At 37.7% G+C, this 27140-nt stretch overlaps 1 protein-coding gene across 1 annotated transcript in view; it reads right to left on the minus strand.

The window, feature by feature from the left end:
* NAALADL2 (N-acetylated alpha-linked acidic dipeptidase like 2) overlaps nt 1–27140 on the minus strand; it is a gene marked incomplete at both ends in the record, with an annotated part of 350941 nt that overhangs the window by 252441 nt on the left and 71360 nt on the right. The window contains one exon of the mRNA XM_084267228.1: nt 7234–7735. Coding sequence (XP_084123354.1) covers nt 7234–7735 — 502 coding nt within the window. The remainder of the gene's footprint in view (nt 1–7233; nt 7736–27140) is intronic.

Below are 27140 nucleotides of genomic sequence, written 5' to 3' on the forward strand. Positions count from 1 at the left end.
TTCCACCTATTACAGAACAGGTTTGCAACCTTGCACCCTGTGTAACCTTCTCAGTCATCTGAGCTGTCCCCATCTTCCCCTCTCAAATTTCTACCCTGAGCTTTTGAATGTTGCATTGAAACAGACACTGCACCAAAAACCCAAACGTACAATGCCCCCCTGCCCCCCCACACATGAAAAACTAAACCAAACAGTAATTAAGAAAAAGAAATCTTCCAAAATCTCCAATTAGCATACCTGGGCATTTTGTTATTCCACAAAATACACATCCTTGAATGACACACAGAATAATCAAAAGTTTCGTTCTCAGTTTTCACTTTGATGGCACATGATGTCCACCCCAGGACATGACACACAGTACACAAATCCTGCTTCTCTTCTTTTGAAAAAAGGTCTCCAAGGTTTGGCAAGCTCTCTTATTTCTTATCTCTCAAAGGCAAAATAAAATGTTTTTCTGTTGTTTAAAGAGTTTCTGAACTGGCAAGCTGGGCCAATTGTGATTTTCTTTCAATTTTCCCTAGCAAAAACCTGTGTGTTCTTTTTGAGAAAGGAGCAGTAGGACCGAAGCATTCATGTGAGCTGTGACAAATAAGGAAATTTATCAAGGCACTCATTACTTATTATACCAATATGAATATACAGCTTATTTGGTCTAATTTATTACTATATAACTGGTGTATTGCTTAAAAATATTTTAAGGTAGCTTCATTTGCAAAGATGTAGTCATAATACGAAAATTAGACTTTACTGTAAATGATTTCCCAAAGCAAACATCTGAAAATAAACATATTTCTATGAGTACCATTAAAAAAACCAAAAAACACCCTAGAGATAAAAAAAATCATCCTCAGTGAACCACATTGTGGACTTCAAACATGTCGTTATAATGTTAAAAAAGTTAAGGAAACAATAAGCTAAGACTTCAAGAGGAAGAGTAACTCTAAGTTCCTGACCCTATCAGGAATAAGCTTCCACCCCAGTGTCAAGCACCACATCAACATAATGTCTCCTCCTTTCATCTACAGAGAAACAAATGAGAGAGTTATGTCTGGGAAGTTAAGAGAGAGGCAAATTTAATGAAATCAAAGATAAATATAAAACAGAGAAGCCCTCATATCAACACCTCTGAAGTACAGATATAAGGGTTTGTGGGGGTTTTTTTTGGGGGGGAATGATATTTGACATCAGTGGGTATCTAGAGCCCAAATTTATCAAGTCCCTGTTCCACAGATACCTCTCAGCTCACACGGAGCATCTTCCTTATACAAGAGACACCTCCCCGTGTTCTCAGAGCCATTCTTTGCTGGAGAGGGAGCAGGACGATAAGTGGGAACTTTCACTTGTTTGACATTACTCTTATCTCCTTTCAAAAGGGGCTTTGTACTTATAAATACACATTCTAAATTATCATGTGAATAAAGAGAACCCCAAGCGATTACACGGAGTGTGGGAATGAAATAAATCCAGAGAGCTCGCTTAGCTCCCAGTTACCCAGGGACGTGCCAACATCCATTTCTAAAGATGCAGTAGGCAGGACTTCAGACTCTGACTTGCATTTTTTATGGCAATACAATAAATATCCGAGACTGATATACAGGAGGGAATAAGATGAGTTCCCACTGAGATTTGCTTTTTGTAATACATTTTTCAACAGCTGGCATAATAAAACCAGAATTTGCTTGTGTACAAGGAACACAGACAACTGCTCAGATCAGAAGTGAGCTGTGGTCTAGGCCAGCAGACTGCTACCATGTAATGTCAGTATGTAGCGATTAATTAGCAGTAGCTGTTAACAGGAGTAGGACAAAGCAGTCCTTTCCTAAGGGAAGCAGTCACCAGAGCCCTCCTTTCTCTCCTCCTACCCTTCCTTTAGAACACAAGGCTCTGCTCCTGCCATGAGTTCTCACTCCTGGGACAGCAAAATCAATTTTGCCAAGCAGCAGCCTGTAAATTTATTTCAACCCAAATCTCCAGCACTGAAGTCTTCTGAGAAGTTCTAGGCTCTCTCTGCTTGCTAGGTCTGAATTTCACAGGTTTTACCACAAAAAAAGGCATGAAGCTCCAGGGTTTTAACAATACTGATTATAACCGATCAGAAACAACCAACACTTGGGTATGGAAGTTTCTCACTTCACTTTCAGAACACACAAGCAAACTCCATTTCTCATTGCACAGGGACTTTTGTTTCTTTGGCCATGACTACACAAGACAGCAGTTGCTGTCTGATCTCCCAAAGCCCTTTAAAGAATTAAGCTTAAGTTATGGATGGCACCAGGCACCAGTGACAAACCAATTCTTGCCAGAGATGGATTTGTGAGATTCTGCAGGTGATATTACCAGCTGGAAGAAGGAACAGATATGCCTCCAAAGGACAGTTAGTTACAACTAGATGTATTACGAAGGGATTTAAACCTCCCTATTGCTCGAGGTGAGGAAAAAAACGATAGCGAAGAAAGAGAATTTGAGTGAGAATATACAGGATGAAGAGCAGAGTTGAAATATAGGAGCTGCTCTGTACTCTGGATGAAGAGCAAAGTAAAGACACTTCTGTCTGTGGCTCCCCAGTCTTAATCACAAAAAAAATGTATCCAAGACGACTGCGAATCTGATAGTAACCAAGACATATGGTTCTTGAAAGGAATTACATGGTATAAGGCTCTCAGAATTTAAAAAACAGTGTTTGAGAGAATTATCTGTTCTGATAAATCCAGCATTGCTAGAATTATCATTGACATCAGCACAAGTGGCCATTTGTCTTTACACTTACTAGTCAACATCAATCTTTATCAGTTTAATTCACAGAAGTCAACCCAAAATTACAACTTCCTATAAAACATATATGATAGTCCCCCATTGTCCAAACAAATTAGTATTGTTTCATTTTTTATGTAGCTTTGGAAAAAAATGAAATAATTTCACATGAAATAATGGTCATATTTCCACTACTGAAATGCTCTGCATTTTCAGACATGCAACAGAACACATTTTCTTCAAGAAAAAGCTGCCAAATTGGGTATTAGAAGTGACTGCTATATAAAAGAGCTTTGAAAATACTCTATTTTTGCTACTGTTTGTGCTTCCATTACCTTGTCCTCCTAGATTTTGTTAATAATATTCACCACAAACCTGAACTGGAAACACTCAAAGTTCAGTTTGCACAAAACTGAGATGTTTACTATAAAATATTAGCAACCTATACGATGATCAAAATCTTGGCAGTTAATGACATTAACCTTGAGGTCAGCGACAATGTCTGTCTCCAGACTGGGGTGTCTCAGATATTTTTCCCCTTGTCTTTTCCTGAAGAAAAGGCAAGAAAAAAAAATCACCCAGGAGGCAGAAGGCACACTACACAGCACCAATTGCACACTGAATCAGGGGGTAAGGAAGTCAGTCCATTCACTATAAACACAAATCTGCTGAATAACGAAATTATGTGGTAATGACCCACCAGACAGCTAACCTGCATCTGGCAGGTACACAACTGAAGATATTCTTTAGCAGACCCCATTTTACACACGGAATGGAAAAAAACCCAAAAAAGCTGAAAGCTCAAAAGCACTGAGATGCTATTAGAAATCTGAATCCGATTTCAAGAAGTTGCTTAGAAATGTCAGTTTTCATTGGAAATTTGGCTCATTTACTTTTGAGAATTCAACAACCTTCTTAGCAAAATTGTTGGGTGTTTCTGTATTTTTGAAAGTCTGCTGTTTTAGGACGTTAAACATTTATTATCAACTTTAGAGACTTCCACATCTAAACACATTCATCACTTTTGAAAACAGTACTTTTCCTATTCTAACGATTATATTTCAGAGTCACAGACACATTCCACGGGGAGCAAGGCCGTGGACTCAAAGCACAGACGACAACTCTCCAGCCATGCCCTCTTGACATGCTCACTCTAAAAGGGCTCTGAGAACTCAATCTGGCCATGAAGTCTCAACCTAGCTGTCCCAGGAGATAGCCTACTTTCAGCCTATAAATTTTACCAGCTTTATCCACCTCTGTGCTGCCCTAGTAAATTCTGCTGGTTATGGATATAATTTTGAACAGTGCCCGAGGTATTCTGTACCTCCACTCCTTCCTGGTCTGTTTTGGACAGGGGATTTATGCCCTTTTCATATTCACCCTGAAGGCTTCTGGGAGCTAAGTTACACCAGACTTGAACTAAAACCTTTTCATATATCTTCCAAAAGAAAACTGAAGAGAAGCCATATCCTCGGCACAAGCAGATATAGTGCTACTGGATTCCTATCAGCTCAGTGACATTTGCAGAACTTGTGTCTGTTTTTACCAGTTCTGACTCTGCCCATATGTGGAGCAGGTTGTTTCCCTTATAAATATTTATCTCAGCAAATTTAGCGTTCACACTCCAAAAATGTTAGATTTGAATTGAATACCATTAACAGTATTTGTTAGCATGTAAAATGCAATGTACAGGGTAAGGTAGTCTTCTTTTTTTGTGGTGACTCCTTGCCCCTGTTCAGGTATCTCCCACAAGTCCTCTTGAAAGCTCTGAAACATGAGAAGTAAACTGATTTCTACTTTTTATCATCAACAATGTGAGCACTTCCTTACAGGACGTGAAGGGAGGTGTTCAAAAAGGCTTACAGAGATAATCTTTACTTAGGCTGCATCATTAATTAGGCAATTTGGCCAAGGTCAGTAATTACAACTGTGCTAAACTGCACTGAATTTCTGTAGCACTGAAATTTCACAGGAAGCAGGGTGTAAAGTTGAAGGAATGAGAGCCAACACAGTGACTTTTCTTACTCTGCTGGGAAAAATGCTTAATACAGCCCAGGCTGCTGCCGATGGCTGGTACCGGACCAAGAGCAGCACACAAACTCTCACTAAAGGCCTCCAATGAAGCTGGACAGGAATGCCTGTACATCCCTATCCAGCAAACTGGGTGCAGAAACTGCTGTTATCATACATGATCCTCCACTCCTAACACTAAGCCTTCATTCCGCTCTCTCAGAATCCAGTCCAAATCCAAGTGATATCAACACAAGTGCCCCAGTGCACTTCCAGAACCTCTTCAGAAACCCAGATGATCCCAATCCTCAAAGCTTTCACATTTCATACCAAATCTGAAGGTGATTTCATCCTGCTAGGAAGTTCCTGCTCCAGAACTCCAAGCACATCAGGGTGATGGCTGCTTGGGCAATGTGATTGGCACTGCTGTCTCTTTTATACATTGTTCTCCTAAGTCCTTTATCAGGACTGTTAGCAAAATCCCTTACCTTTATTGAATCTGATCTAACTAGTAAGCTAAGAAAATTACATGTCATTTTCAGTAACATTTAGAAATTGCAGGCTAAGCAGCTGCTACTTATTCGCAGTACCTCAAAGTTTATTATATTGAAAGAAGTCTTACAATAACATATATTGATTTTGTCAGGTTTGGGCTTTTATTTTTCCCAAGCAACATATGTTGCGTGTTCTATATTTGTGGGGCTACACAGACATAGGTTTCACTGCAGTAGCTCTGACTCTTGCCAAACAGATGTTGAGGGGAAACAAGTTTACACAGCATGGGATAAAAGCTGTCTCAGATCAAAATGCTGGGTTAAGCAAAATCTGGGCAATATGGTATACTAAAAGTGTTGATTATATATTTATAGAGAGAGTCAACAGGTAACAATGTTTCAACAAATTTAATTTGTTGAAAATATGCAATTATGTAGAAAAAATTACCAATTTCTATGAATTATGTTTTTTAAATCTCAAAGTTTTCATATAATTAATTTTACTTAAAGTCCAGATTATCACTAAAATCCTAATATCTAGCTGAAAGAGTTTGCCAAGTGCTGAAGAGTTTGAAAAGGGGTGTTTTCAAGCCATCTATTGAAATAATGAAATGGCAAGTGGTTCCCAGTCCTCAAACGCAAAGAATTGGAGTATTTTCATGAGATTGACAGAGTTCTCTGCCATTTGCTGTAATTTGTGTGCAATCCCCAATCAGTATGGTTTATCTTATTTCAATACTTTGTCCATGACTAAACCTAATGACAAAATTCTGTTCAATTTACTCTGAGAAGACAAAAAGACGCTTTTTTTTTTTCCATTGAGAATCAACACTTTTCATTACCTATACCCTTTTCCATTATGAAAATAATTAGATTTGTATAAAGTTGAGCCACTCCTGCCCATGGAAGCTGTCATGAAATCCTCCGTTCCTGTTTTTTTTCCTTGAATTTAGTAACAGTGTTAGCTCCAAACATGGTACTAAGAGCTTCAGGATTTTAGACTTCGTTTAGCAAACATAAAAACCCCACAAATTATGTTAGAAGACTTCTGTGATTACTTTAAATGTATTTCTGATTTACTCAAGAACAACTTTCTGGGTGTCCATGACAACAATCCTTTCTAACCTCAGGTATGTAAGTTTTGCTGCTTCTGTACCAGGACTCATCAAGAACTCTGCAAGGTGATTCCTTTATCATGAAAAAGGAACTTACAATTCCAGAAGGCAGAAATAAGCACACTTCCCCCCTCATATAGAAATAACTTTCAAAAGTTGGCAGGAAAACCTAGTTTCTTCCACATTCGCTGCTACAGAAAAGCGATTATAATCCGATATGAATGTGTTACATAAACTTTTAAAAGGACTGAAAATATTCCACATGGAAAAAAGTTAAAATCAAGCCCATATATATAACATTTTATATACATAAAACAGGTACTAAAGGCGAAAAAAAAAATCACCGTTTTCCAGTTAGATTTTCCCCTCCTAAACCTGAGCAGACTGAAGATTTACTTCACCATATAAAGTGAAGAATAAAAGTCAGGATTCACTTATTTGCCAGAGATTGGATGTGGATTTCTTAAAGCACCAAATATTTCAAAGCACCATCTACAATCTTGCTTTTTGACAATGTTATTTGACAGTCTACTGGATCTAAGACAGCTGGTCTATCGTTCCTATTTCTATCCACTTGGCATTAGCGATGTTTTTCAATTCTGCTACACTAAAAGCTCATATGAATATATTTAGCATTAGAATTTGGTCAAGGCAAAAACTATAATGACCAATACAAACCCATGTTGTTAAAAAATACACTAGTTTCATGCGTGTATCCGAAAGTTTCCCAAGCAACACAAGAAAACTGAACACACACAAAAAAGGTCAATGTTTTTAAATAAGGTTCCTTGTAAAACAAATCACTAGAAGCGTTAACACTGGCATCTGACTGCAGTGAGAGGAAAACATGTCAAGGTTCATACCTGTAAATCCGTTGAATATTTTCAGCTTTGATTTCCTTGAGAATTTCATGGTAGATATGAAGGTTATTTGGTTCTTGAGACGTTGGGGAAGAAGGGCATTTCTTGCGTGCATAGTATCCTACCAAAATTCCAAAAATAAATAAAATCAAAGCAGTGCAAAATACTTTCAGTATCTGACAAAAACTGCAGCGATTGCTCTTTGGTGCTGGTCTCGTGTAGTGTGAGATGTAGTCAGGGTCTTCCTGAAGCCGCTGGAATCTTCCCTTCGGGGAAGATGAGGGCTGAATGGGCTCGAGATCAAGGTCAGGGCTCTGCAAGTTTCCCAAGTGATGCTGGACTGCACCATCCAGTCGGAAATGGTCGAAGCCAGGCTCCTCCAGCTCTTTTTCCATATCCCATTCCAGTTCCAGTGCTGTGGCTTGCAGCTCATCGTTGTCCAGGTACGGAGAGTGGCCCTGTGCTCTCTGGTCTGCATTCACTTTGTGATAAGCCATCTTTCTATCTATTAAAACAAAATTTTAAAAACTCCAATAAACCTAAATGTTCATTTCCTTATGTAGAGACACCAACTTATTTATTCTTTGTAAACTGGGAGAACTAAACATGCATAGTAAAAAGCAAAAACTCTCCCCATTTCCATTGCTGCCTCCTTTTGTAGGAGCAGCAGTCCCACAAACATCTTCAGAGGGGAAGGGAGGTATATAAAGGAACATAATATATTGTAAGATGAATAAGGGGGATTTACAAGTGCCAATAGCAAAATAGTAAAGTTCTCCTATTATTTTTTCAGTCCACAAGAGAATATTAAAAGATTGAGTGAAGACACAGTTTCCAAAACACTTATTTATTACCTAAAAGTAATTTTAAAGCTTAACAACTGTGTGTATTACATCCATTTCAATCACCATACAGAATAATGCTGTTAAAATAAAGTTGAAAAAGTGGAAAACAATATAACTTGACTGATTTGATTCTAAACACAGGGAAATGCTAAGTTAAAAAAGAAATTTCAGGGTGACACTGTACTTCCACATCAATGAAAAGCTTCATTTAGATGGAGCATTCTATTATTTATAGGTATTTTAAATGCATAGTTCTTGAATGACTGATGAATTTACTTAGAAATTGTCCCAGCTGTTTTGCTCCACTTATTTTTCCCTTTTTAATGAATTAAAAACACTGCCAGATAAGTATTTATATCAAAATAATTCCTTTAAAAGCAAAGCATATCTGTGGCAATTCTAGATATTTCTATGGGAGTAGGAGCCCTCTGAAGGGGTCTCTGACCTCCAGTACAAACATTCAAAGTCAATTTTCAATAAATCAATAATTCAATAAATAGAGACTGCAACAACAGAGCGCTCTTTTCCTGCGTACTTTGACAATCGCTATTCCATCGCATAAGCATTTGTACTTTAGGACTTTTCAAACACCAGGCTCACTCATCAGTATAAAACGAAGATAAAGATATTAAATCTCACAAAGATGGATATAGGACTGACACCTACAACACTACATTATGCTTCCATTTTTACATTTTAAGGCATTTCTTTTCTCTAAGGCTTACCTCCAGATAACATTATTGAGGCCACATAATAGATGAACCTACTCTAATAGCAAAGTAGAATTTAGCTTTTTGAAGCTCTCTGAAGAGCACAAACGGTTCAAAAGCCCTGATATACTGAAGCAGCCCATTGTCCACTGAAAGACTATCTTGCTCTATACAATACCAATTTACAGACCCTATTTCCTTGTGCAGCCATATAAATATCCCTCACCTATAACTGTCAGGCAGCCTAGGAACAGTCAAGAGAGCCCATATTTGAAGTTCAAGTGCAGCTATTGTATACACTTTGCAAATCAACAATCCACCTGCAGTCCAAATTTTTCTATGTGCAGTGGAAACATCAAGAGTTTAGAGTGACTTGAACTAAAGCATCTTGAGTAAGTGTGAAAAGCTGCCTTATTTCTTTATTTAAATAACATTAACTAATATTAATCTCTAAATTCCAGCTGAATCAACAAATGGCTTAACATGTCCAAAGTCACTGCAACTCGGCTTTGTTAGCCAACCCTCAAATTTGTGAAGGTCCCTCTGAACTGTAGCTCTAAAATCCAGCAGGTCAGCTTTGCTGACAGCTGTGCATCACCCCAAGATTTCTCAAGGGAGCCCGCTGTCCCCTCATCCAGATTGTTAAGGAAGATATTAAATAACATCTGTCCCAGGACTGTTCCCTGGTGCACTGAGCTCCTTACGAAGCACCAATAGGACATCAAGTGATTTAGTAACGTTCTTTGGAAAACTGAGCTAACCAATTTTCAAACTACATATCTGCCCTCTCACTCTGTCTCCTCCTGTTTTGTTGGTGGAAGGATTAATTTACAAGCCATCAGTGACAGAGGTCATGACTGGATAATAACAACTGCCCAACCACCTCGTCTTTTCAAATCCATTTCATGCTGCTTTCTATTAGAAATTAAAGGCAAGTGTTTTGTCTTTTAAAAGGAAACCAAATCATTACTGTACTCCATAAACAGATAATTTGGACTCTAGAATACTAGAGTCATTAAACTGCTTTAGCCAAATAAATAAATCTGTAGCAGATTACTACAATATTACCCACAGAACAGGGATTAAGGCAGTTTTTTAGATACAGCTGCATTGGTATATATTAATCGTGCTGCGCTTATAAATGGTGACCACTGCATATCCACAGTAGTTAAGTTTTCTCTGCATTTATGGCAGTTTAAAAGTGTATGTTATTGTTCAATGGAGTGTATTAATAAAGGTTATTTAAATCTACACATAAGTACGTAATAAAAATTCCAGTGAAATGTCTTTAAATGGTTGTTAATGCAGATGAGTAGTAATCACATTCCACAGCTCAGTATCTCAGCAAGTCAATTTTCATACAAAGCACCAGAACCAGTTACCTCACTCCAGAAACAAAACCACACATCTCACCCCAAAAAACTAGTTCCAAACCAAATAGCAAATCATAAATTAACTAAAATAGAAACCAATATGCAATTCAGGTTTATATTTGAGACCAGCCTTCAGTGTATGGGATCTTCTTAGCAACACATGTACTTTAGTTAAAGCATGTAAAGAATGCAAGAGTCACTCCAGTTAGCATCTTCACTTTTTCTCCTAACTTTGCTAAATTCATTATGTGAATATAAGGACGCAGCACAATTTATCACAAAGTATCTGAGATTAGGGCCTGCAGTATATTTAAATATGCCAATGGGGGAATTAGAAATGAATCTCCTTACTCTCAAGGTATTTGCACCATGTAATTCGTGCTACCAAAAGTTCTATCTGGTGTTTTGCTGGTTAAGTAAATACGTGCGATGGATCAAGAAAATAGAGAATAACAAAAGAACAGACAATAAAAGTATGGATAAACTATGAAGAAAAAACCACTGTGATGCTCTAGTTCAGTCTTCTCTATAACACAGACTGTAAAATGAACATACTTTTGAAAGACACTTTTGAAAACTTCAGGAGATAGAAAATCCATCCCATCTGTCAGCAAGCTGTTTCAACATTTAATTGTTGTTAAATAAATGTTTTATTATAAAGATAAAAGAGCAACTGTAAAATGCCAGAAGTCTGAATGTGCACTGAGTGAGCTTTAAAGCCATTCTACAGGGACAGCAAAGGGGATCATAAACTTTGGAATACTCACCAGAGCCAAACTAATGACCAACACAGTTGATTTGTGTTTCTATACATCAACTTATTTCTAGGGAGAATGCTTATTAAGAGGTATCAAATTAGTGCTAAAGATCCTTTCAATTAAACATACACTAGAAATCAGGAGAGTTAGCTTTATCAAATCATTTTAGCCTCAATATGCCCATTTCAAACCTACCTTTTCTTTGATCGTAACACATTTACAACCTGCTCTGTAGGTGTGTCTTGTTATAAAACAACCAGAAACTTTTTTTTTGTGATAGCTTTCCTACTTGGATCCCTTATCAATGAGGTCTTTCAAAACTATGTAATAGGGACTACATGAAAGACACTTCATCTCTATCACCGCACTCCCTAATACCTCTGCAACAGAAAGGTCAGCTCATACGAGAATTTTATGAAACCAACAAGGAGAGACCATTATGAATATGTTACAGCAGATTCTTTGTGACCAGGAGATGTTAAACCTAGCTCATAAATAGCCGAGACAATTAGCAAGCTCTCATTTACATTGGGAAGAGTGGCAAGTGTTAAGGGGTTGCCCATACCCAATGCTTTCTTGAGCCATTTAGTGTCATTTCAGTGACTGAAAAGGCAAGCTTTACCCGGGAAATGTACTCAAGCAAGGCATTGTGATTTCTTTGTATAGTAGCAAACCCACAAATCCAGGGTTGTTGGCTAATCTCATTTTAAAAGGTTCTTGGCTTTGAGTTTCTTCTTGGTATTCTCTGAACAGACTACTTTTACTTAAATCCTTGTAATCTTTTTGCATCCAGGCAACCCCCCAAAGCAGATGTAATATGACATGTTTAAAGGGCAAGTAGCAGTGCTTATCAGGGAAATCACCACTCATGGTGCATACAAGTCTTTACAGTGCATGTGACAACAATTTAGTACTTGGTTAAATGAGATGATGCCAAGTTTCAGGCTTAGGCAAATTTCTTCAGTTATAAATCCATGACAAAAGTTGTTTGCAGAAGAGATTACGATGCCCTTGTCAACAGCAACATTACACTACACCGTAATTCAAAAAATAATGTGATGTTTCCATCATCACTTCTTTAATTTTCTGCAGTAATAATTTCAGCCTTCCCTCATGTTTGGTATATGGGCTTGGAAGCAGTTCAGTTACAGTAGGACAATTAAGTTCCTTGTCACTCTGCACAACCACCATATAAAACCAAATGACAAAACTTATCAGTTGTTCACGTTTCATTAGCTGACTCAAGATGAACACAATCTACAAAAACATGCAATGTCACAGCAGAAGACACAACAAATACCAGACTTGAGATAGAAGATCTATAAGAATACAGATAATCACCAACTCCAAGTTGTCTCTCCATATAACGCTAATTAGTATTTTTTGGCATTTGTGGTGACACAGAATATGTAACTTCTTCAGAATCTCTCACCGATGTTGTTATATCACGGACAGCCACATGGACCACGATGCTATTAACTTTAACACAAAGGCTGGCTACATGACAAGAACAGGACCAGTAACACACTTGTCCACTCAGAAGCAAAAGCTTACTTGCCTATCAAAGCACTGATCAAATCTATCAGCTGCTTGAGATATAACATCCTGGGCCATCCAGGTGTGCATAGATACACTTGTATGTATTTGCCTGCTGCCTTTTCAGAAACTTTGAAGTCCTGGGGCTCAAAGAAAGAAGAATTGCTAGGAAGCTCCTGCTCACACAACACAACTGCCACATACCCATGAGGTAGACTCAGCTTATTTCTAATATGCTATGCATGTATCACTAACATAGAACTTTTCCATTCCAGGACATATTTAGCTTGCAAATACCTATTTGCCCAAAATTCAGACATATTTACTGACCTTATAGTAGCTAGCAGCATCTGTGATATATGCATAGCCTACCTAGGGGGTTTATTAACACTGCAGTGTAATGAGATCTGTATAAACGGCCCTGTTCAGAGTCCATACATTTCTTGTGGGACATGCTGTGCTGCTGCCTTCGCTTTGCTCCCATTTTCAGAAGAGCTTTTCCCTCCAGCTCAGATGGGTAACAGCTCAGTTTTCTAACTGCTCACTCTGCTACACTTGTGTGCAAACAACAGAATGACAGCCTCAAACAAGGAGGAAGAGGCCCCAAACACATGCTCACCCCTCATTCCATGAATTAAACACCCATCTTTCCTTTGGCCTCTACACTCAGATCCTGCAGGTCTCCTTGGGAAGGGCATTGGATGGGATTGAAGCATCTCTAAAAGCAAAAATGTAGATAGATATAGAAACAAGACTCTCAGCACCAGGAAGAACGTGCTGCCTATGTGCATTTACATACCTTAAATAAGGTTTATTGGGAAGAAATTATACCCTATGCCTCTGTTTGCATTAGGTCATGGTCCCACCATCTAACCTCTCCTGCCCCAATCATGTCCACGCCCTTTACCTTCCCACACCTCTCCCAGAGCTCCTGTCCATGTCCATCCCCACAGCAACCCCAACCTTCCTCACCCCTGTCCCAAAGCCCCCTTTCCTGCTGCTGGAGCTGCCATCCCACTCCAGCACCTCTTCCTGGGCTTCCCCAGGAAATCACAACAGCTGGTGGGGTGAGGAATCCCACCTGACACCAAAAAAGGAAAATAAAATGCTGGAGTTCTTATCCCTGTTCGGGCTTTCAAAGACTTGGAGACATTACACAATGGCAACAAACAAGATATATTCAGAAGGGACACAGTTGCAAAAAAAAAAAAAGCTTCCTGCAAACGAAGAATTTGTAGCCACGTGTTTCAGCCAGTCCTCTTGGTTTGAACTCCAGCGGCACTGCCTCCTGGGTGAACTCCTCTGCCCCTCATGCCCAATGGCATTTGGGATGGTTGGCAGGTACCACCTCCTCTTGCAGGGCAATCAACCCACCCAAAATTGTTCTTTAAACACCTTCATCTTTCCCTTTTCCAATTGCTCCCCAGAACAGCTGCCCGTATGCTCAGCTAATACTTAGTTTGCCTGTGTATATATTTTTTCCCAAATTCAAGGTTTCATCAATAATATATTTTGCATTACATTTCCCCAGCCGTTATAATTGCCTCTGAAAGAAATAAACCACAAAGCTTTACCAAGACAAAAACTATTATTGGGTCATTTGCATTTAAGCTTCTAGTTGAAATGATGTGAAATAAAATTATTGTAAACGGTGTTTAACTTGAAAATGCTGACAGCGATAGCTGCAATAACAAGCCCTAGCAGTTCTTAACAAAGTTAATTTTATATGACTCATTTCTGCTTTGGAAAGTTTTACATTGCCAGCCTTTGGTTCAGGAATATTTCACTTTGATTCCCCCACCATCCTTTTTTTCATTAATTACAGTCATATTTAAACTACTCTAAAAAAGTAATTTAAACAGCGATTTTAAATAATGTTAACAAAAAAAATCAGAAACTGTACACTTGCAAGCTACCACTCTCTAAGAAACTCTGCTAATGGTACACTACACAGGTGTAAACCAACATTAGAAAATACAATGTCATTTCAGCATAGGTCTGTTAAAAAATACCCCAACAAAAAACAACAGAAAAAAGTCATTTTTACGGATAAGCTAAAAACTAGGAATTTAGCCTCATCATGGCCACAGACTTCATTCTTGGTTTTTAACTATCACAGTGAAAATCTAGCAATGAAAACATTTATATTTTCCATTAGCAGAGGGAAAAAAATAAATTATTGTTATACTAATTAAAACCCTAAACTGCTGATTCCAGAGCCAAATTGTCTGGTTACAGAAGAGAAATCTTCCTAATATTAAGATTTCACATAGAAATTGGAGATATGCATGGCAAGAAACCCTAATGTCTCACGTCAAGAATAAGTCTTTGTTTAAAACCAGATTTTAAATGGCTTAACTAAAATATTGATACACACAAGTAATATGTTTCTGTTGTCACCATGCTGTGGTCTTCTAACTTGCTGTAGAAAAATAGGTCAGCACGTATTAAAAATCAAATCCTTATTTCAGAACACCATTTATAGAAGCTTCTTTTTTTTTTTTTTCATTTCTTGCTCAGTGGTGTTTTATTGAGCTTTATCAATTTCAACAATGACACGGAACCCTTAAAAATAATATATTATGGAGTTGAAGATGGCAACATTTAAAATTTAGCTTTATTGGAATTTTACTATATTTTGATAGATGACAGCTTTAATCATTCTGTGCATGGTTTATAGCAGAAAACATAATAAGGCAGTGACAGAATTTTCTGCTTTTTTGAACAATCTGCATCCAAAGAATTCAGAAAACAAGCAAGTTTACTACACATAATCACACCAAATTTATTTTCTGGGTGAACTCTGGAATGTTAAAGCTCAAGTACACAGAGTGATGTTGCCATGGCAACCACTACGGCAACCCAAGATGGGAACATGTTTATGAAAGCGCATTTATAAACCCGTGTCCACACGCCAAGGCACACAGACTCTCCAGACTCCTGTCAGAAGGCAATCGAGCTCTTCACACGTTATCGGTCATGATTCTACTTACAATATACACAAGGCAAGGTTGTTCCCACATATTATGGTCACGAAGCCTTCAAGCCCTTACTACTGTTTCTAGGACCTAAACCAGGAATCCTTAATTTGGCACAAGATATAATAATAGATTTAGTGTTGCTATAGCTATAGGCGAAGAGTTGAGTAGTAATATGTTTGGTGTCCTTTGACCTTTTGTTTCTAAATCTCAACTGAAATAAGCTGTCAAGTTTGAGAAATGTCAGAATTTGGTCACTTGATTTTGCCCGGCGGTGTAATTTTGCATGGTATACAATTCCCACGAATTCATCACAACATGTTATTTCACACATAGGCAACATGGTGTGACATTCAGCATCCTGAACTCGCCAATGTCTACACGCTGAAATGAGTTTATGATTTCTCTTTAAAAGAGAATCCAAGGTGCATTAGTTCAGGTCAACAGAGAAATCCTCAGTGGATTTCTGGGGATAAAAATGAAAGGAAGCATCCCTTTCCCTCTGCTGCTTCCTGCACTTTCCTATCTGTTTGGCAGTTCTACCACTCTTGACACAGCCTTTCCATATCAGCCAGCACTGAGTTCAGTGTGGAAGCATCTTAAATTAAAAATGGTTTTGTTTCTTTAGTTGAGCATCACTCACTCTGAAAGCATGTTTAAGATCTTCGATGAAGTAAACCTTTACATACAGCTCTATCTATCTGGTTTCTGCAACTTTCCAGGAGCTTTACACTTTGATGTTAGTCCTTCTGGAATTAAGTCACAAAAAGCAATATAACTGATGCTGTTTTCAGCCAAGTCCTACCCAACTGTGACTGCAGCCATGAGAAAAGGGGCACAGCTTTTAGCCTGTAGTTTTAGTTCCATCCTCTCTGATGGACTCCCCATCATCATTTATGGAAACGTCTCAGCCCTGCTGAGCTGTATAAAGACGACGGTGTTAACATTAAGTAAACTAGAGAAGCCTATCCTAAAGACAACTAAGATTTGAGGCAGCCTATCTCAGCTTGTTATAGTTGCTTTTTGACTCCTACCAGTTGACAATTAAACTTTTACAGATGCAGAATTTATTGGAGACTGCTATTAAGCTGAACTCTGAACTTCTTATTGATAGTGTTAGTCTGCACTAATGAAGTTGGAGCAATAATTTCTGAAGTAGTTAACATAATACTTCTTGCCCATGAACAGAGCAGCCTTAGAGAGGAGCATGATACATACTTCACAATCTAAAATAAACAGATCGGCTGCTTCAGAGGAAAATCTTTTAATAAATGGCCTCATTCTTTTAGGCTAGGCCAGGGTTTGTGCATATCTATTGCAGCTTAAACTGTTTATGCTGTAGTACTTTTTGATTTAGAGACGTTACCAATTGAAGATAAGCAAAGTGTGCATTACTACAAGAACAAAGAGGACATACTCAAGAAACATATAGCTTGGTATATGGAGTTAAAGCAAGCTATAAACTATATAACTGATGCTTAGAGGTATTTCAGCACTTCCCATTTAAATCAGGAATTGTGCATGAACAGAAGGACTGATGGTTTGTGCTAATTCAGCTTTATACCATCAACGAAATGTATGTTGATGATCTTGCAGGATGCTGATGCTCACGTTCAGGTACACATTCTTGTACAAGACAGCTAGTGCTGTTTGGGAACTTTGCAACGAAGTAGTATTAATCAGAAAATGACAATCTGCTGACACAAAAGCCCTTCAGTAGCAAATGACACAGAACAGCAGCTGTGGATGACCAGTCATGGAGCATGCTCTGCATACTGGCTAATATGTACTATTACTTCCTCTCCAATTTCCTTTAAAAAGCAACATTAATCCAAAAACACTCCAAGCAGCAGTTCTGAGAGAAGACTAAACCCAATTTTCCCTGCTGTCATCTATAAACCAGAGCAGTATTCATGTAGAATGGGTTAGGACTTCTTAAAACGATAGGATGATACTTTAATTACACTAATTCTCTTAATTCTAGAAAGTTATACTGAAAAGTCAATAATTTTCAGAACTGCAGAAGCATTGGCTGGCAGGGACCACTGGGGTCACCTGCTCCAACCTCCCTCTCAGAGCAGGCCTCCTGCCAACACCAGATCGAGTCGCCTCATCCTTACACTGAACTCATCAAGCATTCAATCAGAGCTAAAGGGTCCAATATGAGCACAAATGCCTGCCATTTCTCCACATCCCCCTTTTTTTCCTGCCGCCTATACATCTGTTCCCTAGTAAAAATAACACCAGTATGCAAAAAATCAAAAACCTCAAACCTGTAATATAACCCCACTGTTAAAATCCATACAGACAGCCCTGCCTAAAAATAAGAAAAATCAAATAATAAAATCAAACCACGGAAATGGAAAAAGAAGCGGAAGTTTTAACAGACAGACATCGCAGCCATGGCATGAAAAATTCATTTCCATTAATGAGACGTGGTAGTCCCCAGGCCAGCGCCCTTTGTATGTGAACCATGTTAATCAGATTGTATGAGCATTTGCTGGAAACTCCTGGGATAGCAAGCAACTATAACTATATAGCAAGCATTGCAGATTAGCAGCTTGCTAAAAACTGCTTGACTTGTAACCCTTGAAGCACATGAATGACGCAGATTTTCTGAATCACTGATAAATGAAGCATTTCATTTACATGGCTCATATTTGCTGCAGCCTTTGACTCAATTTGCACATCACCAAAATGTGTACAAAATATCCTTCTCCATGGCATCTTCATATAAGAAATGAAAGAATAAACAAACAAGGGTTGTGTTAATTCATTCTTGTACAATGCCTTGCTATTGCTACCCTACATCTCCAAAAATCCCTTCAATAACTTCAGCTGAGTTTGAGCACAACAAAGCCAGAAGCCTTCCCACCAGGACCTGTAGAAGCAGTTTTGAATATGGAGAACACACTAATTTTTTGAAAGATCTAACCAAACAGCAGGATCTTGACTTACCTACTCAAGAAAAATTTTCCTTTCTAAAGGGTCCCATTAAATGAACCCTTTAGCCATGAAGAGGAAGAAAACAATCAGGATTTAAACATTCCTTCAACCAGCAGTAATAAATTTAATTGCTTCCTAGCTTGGGCTTTGTCTGCTGCATTTTCCCAGTGACAGAAACAGATGGAAACTCTCACTATGGGAGACAACTTTGTTTTAAAAACATTTGAGAGTTTCAGGGAAGTTTCAAAGTTGTTGGATCTGTAAAGCTTTTTTTTTTTTTTAAACTTTATTCCCAACCTAATTCTACTCTCAGTCACCAGTTCTCAAATAGCTGTTTGTATAGACATAGCAACCGTTAAAAAAACAAAGTTGTCAAAGAGCAGCCAACAAAATGAAGAGAATTTGATAAGCTACTTTCCAAAGAACACAATAATTATGAAACTTTCATCTGTAACTGACTCTGAAAAGGGCTCAATGAAACAGTCAATGACCCTGAATAACATGACAACCTAGCAAAATCTTCAAATTCCTAGGTATTTTTAACACAGTATGAATATTTTTCAGGAATATGAATTACAGTCCCACTACCTATCTTCTTTTCCAACACAACACGCAAGATATCTCCTTGAAAGAAGAAAAGACATCATAAAATAATTTTTTAAAAATTATATATAACTGATCATCAAGGTGCTGCTTCATGTTTTGCAGGCCTCTGGGAATCTGTATAGATAGCAACAGTGACTATCAGTATGTTCCTGGTCTCCCCACCTTTCACATTTAAAGTCTCACAACGTTAACAAGTAGTATAGAAATATTTATACAGATGCCCAACTCCATGCATAATTTCTTCAACTTCTAAACAGGAAAACTAATTTTTTTTGCAGTTCCCCCAGAAACATTCCCCAGAAACGTCATTCAAAGCCAAACTTCCTCTCCTTTATTTTACATGGCAATTCTTTCTCTTGGAAACAAACGTTTCCTCACTAAAAATGTGCATTTTGATGAAATTTAGGGGTTTAGTGGGAATACTTCCCTCACATAACAACTTTATCAGCTTCATTTATACGTGACCTAATTTCAATCTTCTTTTTTTCCTGAGCTGAAGACACCCATGAGCATCCATGGGATGAGGATCAGACCATGCATTTTAAAATAGCAGCAGTGCTTTCTTCATCTCTACTGGTTTTTATAGTGAAATGTCTTCCACTGAGCTTCCCAGTGGAAAGGTTTTTTCAGGATTTACAGCAAAGAGAGAGAGGCAAATCAGTCTCTAGCGAAAAGTCACCCCAGCTCATGAAAAATTTAGAGAGACTAAATTTATAATTAGGATGAATCAAGGAGTGACATAAGAAAACAGTTTGCACATTAACAGAACTTCAAGACTGAAAATGTGAATGCTCTTTTTTCCAACAGCAAACATACAGAATTCCCTGTATTGTAGATCACACACATACCTATAATTTCTGTATATATTAAAGGTATTTCAAAACACAGTGAACTATTTTAAGTACATCTCATAGCTTTGTAATTTATTTATGAACAGAGACATTATTAAAAATAAATGATCTTCAATGGCACTTAAAAGTAATGCTGTTTTGAGACTAAATGTCAGGCAAATGGCATGAAAATGTAAAACTCAGTAAGTTATAAAGCAGTGCTTTATCACAGAATATTTATACTACCAAAATACAGCCTGAAATAACTAGGTTTATTATAACACCACAAACAAAATCGCTACAATTGCATTACATTTCATCTGTAATCATTACATTAGTTAAATACTCAATTTTTCATTCATTTTAGAAAGTATCAAGCTATGACTCTGCTTCATACTGATGTGAAGGCTTTAGCTGCACTGCCGTGTATTAGTCTGAATACGCCCGATCAAGAGTAATCAGTTCCTTTATTCATTTTCATTACTATGCCAAAAAAACACTCAACCCCAAATACAACCTTGACAGAGTCATGCCCAAAGCCACACTGAATGTAAAGACAATTACCTTGAAGTGACCATTATGTCACATCTCTCTGTAAATAACAAACTCTGCATAAATCTGTTCGGACCTGCAATCCATTTCCATTTTTCCTTTACTTTTGGATCCTGGAAATAATTGAGCCCACAGTTAACCAATTAAATATGTGTGCAGTTACAAACCATACTGGATTTTTATCTTCCACTGCTAAACTTAGCCCAACATAATTGCAGAGAATACAATTATCTACCGCAGTTACCATCTGGGACATGAAAGCAAACATTTTAATTATTGCCATTGTACATTGGGACCCACAAAGATCAGTATTTGGGCTACATATGGAATTTATTTTTATGGATTAACGTCAAAACAGGTGGATGCAACACTTCAAAAGAGAGTTGGCTAAATGCCCATAAACTTTGATACCTAGTACTGACTACTACAAAGAGCTAGAGAACTGAATTTTCTATCCAGGCTGGTTGTTAGGCTGCTGGGTGATCTGAAAAACAAAAATCGGGATAAAAGACATTGACCTCTGTTCTAAAGCACTTTTATGTATGATTGAAGTGCCTATCATTGAAGCAAAGAGAGAACTTTCTCATTAGAGATGTAGATTATCAAAAACTTCTAGCAATTTTACTGACTGTATTGGGAACTTTGTACACGGGGGAAGGAGAATACTTTACTTGGGGCACTTTCGAGTTGATACCTATATGAGTATGCACATCCAGCATTAGGCATCAAAGCTAAAATGTATTTGTCCTGCAAAGCTATCTCTCAGTAAAGAGCAAAGGAGGACTGCAATCTAATTAATTTAATGAGAATGCGAAAAATAAATATATAGGGTATGAAATATAGAGAGAATATTAACTTCAGATTTTTTGAGCACAGCACTGAAAAAAGGTACTTAAATGCCTTTGAAGACAGTTTGAATCTGTTTTACCAAGGTCACAATGACTGCAAAATGAGTAAGAAATTGGAAAAGTTATGTAACATTGGTAGTGAGCAAAAACTTCTTAGAGCTCTATCACAACTTTGGCTTCACACAGCTGCTGAATAAAACCAGAATGAACTCCCATTTAATGAGCCTAGAAAGTCTTCCAGTTTGTGACTACAGTCTAAGATTATTAATGATTGCACAAGAGTGTGTGAAATTCTTACCCTACGTGAGTTTGAGAGGATCGCTTCTTCTCGACACAATGAACTTCTCCTGGGGGCTGCTGAGGAACATAACTCTCCGCGTTAAGAAAATCAGTTTGCTCAGTTACTCCAAACTAAACACTAAACCAAGTAGAATTGACCCAGCAATATTTTCCCCTCACACATTGCAGCTTGTATTCATGTCTCATATTTATGCCTGCTTTTGGGCTTCTTTGTGTGTTTAAACTAATAAGCTAATGATCACCGAGACTTCTATGGACTTTCACTGTTTTAATAACAGGTAAAGACCGATACTGGACTGAGATGAGATGTTAACTGAAGATCAAAGGCAGTTTTTTGGCAACAAGCTCTGCATTTTGTAAGCAGTGAGCAGTACAACATATTCGATTAGCAGGGATCCAGCTTCCCAGTAGCGTTGGCTGGTATTAGAGAAATACCCCAATAAACCATAATTCACTCTCTATCAACAACCAATGGATGTTTTCCAAGATCTTCATGACCTGTTATCTACAAACACATGCACAAATAACCCCTGCCCTTACTGAGATTGGGGAGGACACTCTCCTATTACTTGATTGTGGGCAATTTTGTTGTCCTTCTTTCATGGGGATTTCATACCTGTAATTCCTTCTTTAAACTGGAGTCACACACCACTTTGTGTTTGACAACTTGCTCAAAACGTAAGCCTCTCAATATTCTCTTTGCGCTGAGTTAACATATTGCTTGAAAAAAAGCACATAACTAAGCTTTAAGATTTTAAATCTAAATCCCATTTTTTCACAGGCTGACCATAAGCTTCCAGATCTGTTTCTTCATTTTTAAGTTTTACCTAAGGCATGCTGTAGTGCAAGGACCATCCTGAAATAATTTTTACTTAAAAGATAACGATACAACCATATAGCTACAGTAAGGCATCATCTTACCAAGAAGACACGTAACATTTATCTAAAGACATGATCTTGAGCTAGGTCTTCACCCCAGAAGGAATATTTTACTACTACAACTAGGAACATCTCCCCACCTTGTTTTGAAAAAAAATAATTAGATTTGGAGAAAATATGCTTAATTATACCCAGAACAATCAAGACTGACTGCTTGGAGGGTGTGAGTTGCTCAGTCCATCTGCTGAGTACGTTCACTGCTTTTTTGGCAGTTCCTTGAAGTCATGAAGTGTACACACACACAGAGGTTAGAAACATTTCAAAACCATGTTAGCAGATGGTGATACAGCAGGTAATAATTTAATTACATAACTTCTAGAACATGCTTCCAAAAAAAGAGAAAGAAGGAGGGAATAAACAATGTCCAGTCTGATCTTTTAATTGCAGTATAATATCTTTTGTGGAACTGGCAATGATTTTCCACCCATCTATTCTGCAGTTGGAAATAGAAAACAAGAAGTTCTATACCATGTTTTATTCCTAATGCAAGATGTGAGACTAAAAACAACAACAAAAAAAGCAGTAACATAATCCACAAGCTGCCTAGGGCAAGAAAATTATTATAATTATAAAACACTGAACAAGAAGATTTATCATTAGTTTTGCAGGTACAAAGAGGTCAGGAAGATGTACACCCAACATCTGCTCTTGCATCAGGACAGAACACTGATACTGCTAACGTATGAAAGCAATGAGGAAATTTTAGTCCTATTAATTCCCCATTTTATGCAGAAGCACTGAACTGCATAGAAGTGGAGAAGTGTGATACAGGCACGATACCAGACATAAACCAGAAACTGAATGATTTTAATGAAAATGAGAGAATAATTAAAAAAGATAAGATTGTATTGGTCTACTTAACATACCACCTATGCCAACGAAGGCTAAAGGAGAGAAGAGAATCTCTCTCGGATGCTATTACAGCAGCTGCACTGTTTTAGGAAAGGAACTGCTACCTCCAAAGTAGTCAAAGATGCAGAGGATAAATAGAAAAACACAGTAGGTTTGACGGGCGGTCCGCTAAGTAAGTGGGAGTCATCTTAACCTAAAGTGTTTGGCATTACATTAGATATATATTACCTTCTGCATTACAAACAGAAATTTAAGCTCAGATGTGTAAGGAAGTAAATGCTAATGAATAGAAGATCTTTTGAGGTCCCTTCCAACCCTTAATATTCTGTGATTCTGTGAATATTCGGCAAAGTGCCACTAAGAGACTTGGATTGTACGTTCTAGTCACTGCTTGCTTTATATTAAGTCTTCTAGTGAGATACATGGAAAAAAAAGGGTGGGTTGGATGTAAGGTAGAATTAATAACCACAATACAAATGTACATGCAATATTTCCATTTTTTTCATAAAACAGTCTATTTGTTTTCTTTATGTAAAGGTCAAGTAACTTGCAGGGACACTATAGCTACAATACAAAGTATAACAGCGATTTATATAGATATAGATGCATATATATATATATATAAGAAATATTATCAAAATCACTAGTAGAATCTATTGGGTTATTTAAATTATGACTACAAATGCCATAGCTGGTTCGCTGTATTGAAGGGGAAAAATCGCAACAGTCTTCTGACTTAAGCATCTCATCGTGCAAACTTTCCTCGTATTATTTTCTGATTAGTTCCATTTCTCAGCAAACTCTAATACAGCAATGGATTACAGAAGTCAGGTTCTGGATTTTATGATGCTATAAAATAACATATGAAACATTTATTATTTAATGTTAAATTTCATAAAGATAACATCTCTCCAAATCGTATACCAAATCAGCTCCAGCTTGGGACCAGCTTCTCTAAATGCACCGGAGAAGAAAAACAGCAGCAGAGCTGATTGGAGTGTCACCTTGTCTCTGCAATATACTTATTTTTTTCTAGTTTTTATTGGGTATGTAAATGGCATAAAAGAAGCAGGGTGAAGTATTTATAACTGCTTCCTTTAACTTTATTTTTTGATTCTCACAATTTATTCCCCTAGAAGTTAACAAAACATCACAAAAGGTCACTTTGATGTAGAAACATCAAAATCCCCAGCATTATTCCAAGCAGGTTTACGACTTGTAGCCTGAAATGCTAGATAAACCTAGAAAAATATATTAAAATAAACCTCATAATGAAAACAATATATAAATACCATATAATTCTGTGCTGTGCTTGTCACTTGAAAAGGAAGTGCAAATCAAATCTTAATAAATATGACATACTAGTTCAGAGTGTAATGGTGCGTTTACCACATAAGACAATTAGGGTTTTTTTTTAATTGAATGGCTGTTTAATGAACCTTTAACTTACGTTTCAGTCTGCCTACAACAGTGTTGTGAAAAGACAGTCTGAAGTCAGAGTCTAATTAGAATCATCTCCGTGTCCTGCTGCATCTATGATGTTGTTCAGAGGGGTTGAATTTTTGTAGGACTGGCTGATATTTTGTAAATAAGTTATTCAGATGCATATATGAGTATGCACAAATATATATACACACAACTATATATATGCATACTTCTATAACTATATACAGAATAAATGCAAATTAACTAGCATTGACTTAAACTTCACTACTGCTGAATAATTTTTGTGGCAAAAAATACTTTATTCAAACACAAAAGTGACAGTAATAACTGTCAGGTTTAAATATTTAGTGTTGGAGTATCATGCTTCTGACTATTAAAATGACCCTAAAAAAGCCTTAAAGCTGCTGGAGCCGGGCAGCTGAGGAACACAAGGGAAGCACTTGCTAGTATAAAGCCAGCAGCTGGTAAACGACCTACTTCTGCCCTCCAGGAAAAACCCCAAACCTGAACTATAAAAGGTGTATATAAAGGAGATGTCCATATTTATATGAGTACAGATGTGGTAGTTGCAGATATCTACTAGGACACAGCCATTTCAACAGTCTGAACAAGAACGGTACCAGAAGCTCGCAGCATCCCTGCTGCCCTGGCTGTAACCACAGCCTCAAAGCTCCCCTACCCCAGGCTGGAGGCCCAAATGGGTCAGCATGCCTCAGAAAGAGAGCAGAAACTGAACCAAGAGCCAGCCCATCTATTTTGTCCAGTTCAACAGCGAGAGATCTAACAAAAGTGGAAGACCCGCTGTTTCAGCCACTGATGTCTTTCTGATGCATTTCACCACCCAAAAGTTATCCCATGCTAGTGAAGAGCTGTTAAGTCAAAACAAAAAAGCCTAGAGGAATAACTTTCCCCAAGAATTAAATGGTAATCAAGTGGTAATTCTGACTCTAAACAGAAAAAAAAAAATACAAAAACCTAAAAGCAAGTTCTACTGTGCCAAGTTTTCCCTAATGCACCCAAACCCCTTGCTAGATGACACACGCTATTATTCAGCCTTCCAGTTTTCTCTCTCTGCAATAATCCAAGAGGCCATTATCCTGACAAACCAGGTATCTGACATGCCCTGATTCAACCCATCACCACAGCCTCAGTCACTCCACAGGAAGGAAGATGGCAGCAACCGATAAATTGATGGAGGAGAGGATAGAACAGGACAGTAACTCCCTCATTCCCATCCCCTGGGGTGGTTACAGCCTGAGTGAACATTACCAGTGAAAACAAGACGTTTATACTGGAGTCACTGATGTAGCAGGATCCTTGTGTAGCCCTCACACCCCCAGTGAAAAAGCATTGGCAAAAGCTAGTTTGATACAGCATTCTGGAGCCACAACTTCACTTCTCACAATAAAATAACAAGAGATGCCAAGATTACAATGGAAGCCATGCAGGAGAGGACTAGAACTTTTGGTGTTTTGAGACAGGTAATGTCTGCTTTTTCTTAAAATAACATGGAAATATTTAGGGGGTGGGGGGAAGTAATTCAATATATGAAAATAAAAAAAAAAAGCTTCTTAAAAAATAAGTTATAACTTCGTAATCTTCTTTTTCTTCCTCCCCTTCTCTTTTATCATCACCCTTGAATGCTAATGGCCCCAGAAGGTCTAACAGCCCAGAGCCTCGCCTGATGTAACACTCCCCCACCCCCTCTTTAGCTCAGCCAAGGAGAAGAACCTGGCTCAGTATTTGACACAACAGCCACTATAATTCCAAACTAACTGGATTTTAAACGACGCCCGGTTGATCGATGAGTCCCTTCTGATTTGCTATATACATTTTTGGCTCAGCGAGGAGAAGTCAAACATGCAGAAGAGCATAATGTGTCAACTAGGAGATTAGTTTTACAATCTGTATGTTGAAGTGAATAAATTGTACTTTCATTAACAGAAGTAGGCCATACGCCGAAAAAGTCATTGGACTCGCTTCACTGGTGAACTAGAGCAACAATATACGATTAGAAAGCCTCAGCAGTTCAAAAGTCTTTAAAGGCAGGTCCAGTGGTTATACAATTAATTTTTAATGCTATTGTTACCATCTGGGAGATTCACTTGAAGTGCCAAATGGGTTCCCTGAGCTGAAGTATTAGGCTTTAACAAACTCCACTCATCTACAAGGTGTCTGGTATCTGTTTGAAATGTTCTTGAAAAGGTTTATTATTATTTGTGCTTTAAAGGTCTTGCAATACACCCACAGTAGGAAACTAGACTTTTGTAGGAGACTGTAGAGGGCCTGAAAGTTTGCCATTAGCAAGTCATACAATAAAACATTTTTTTATTATCCCATCCTATTAAAAAAAATATCAAAAGTAACCCCTGTAAGATGGACTTTTGTAAA

The sequence above is a fragment of the Gallinula chloropus genome (genome assembly GCF_964237585.1).
Source record: "Gallinula chloropus genome assembly, chromosome: 8".
Taxonomy (NCBI): domain Eukaryota; kingdom Metazoa; phylum Chordata; class Aves; order Gruiformes; family Rallidae; genus Gallinula; species Gallinula chloropus.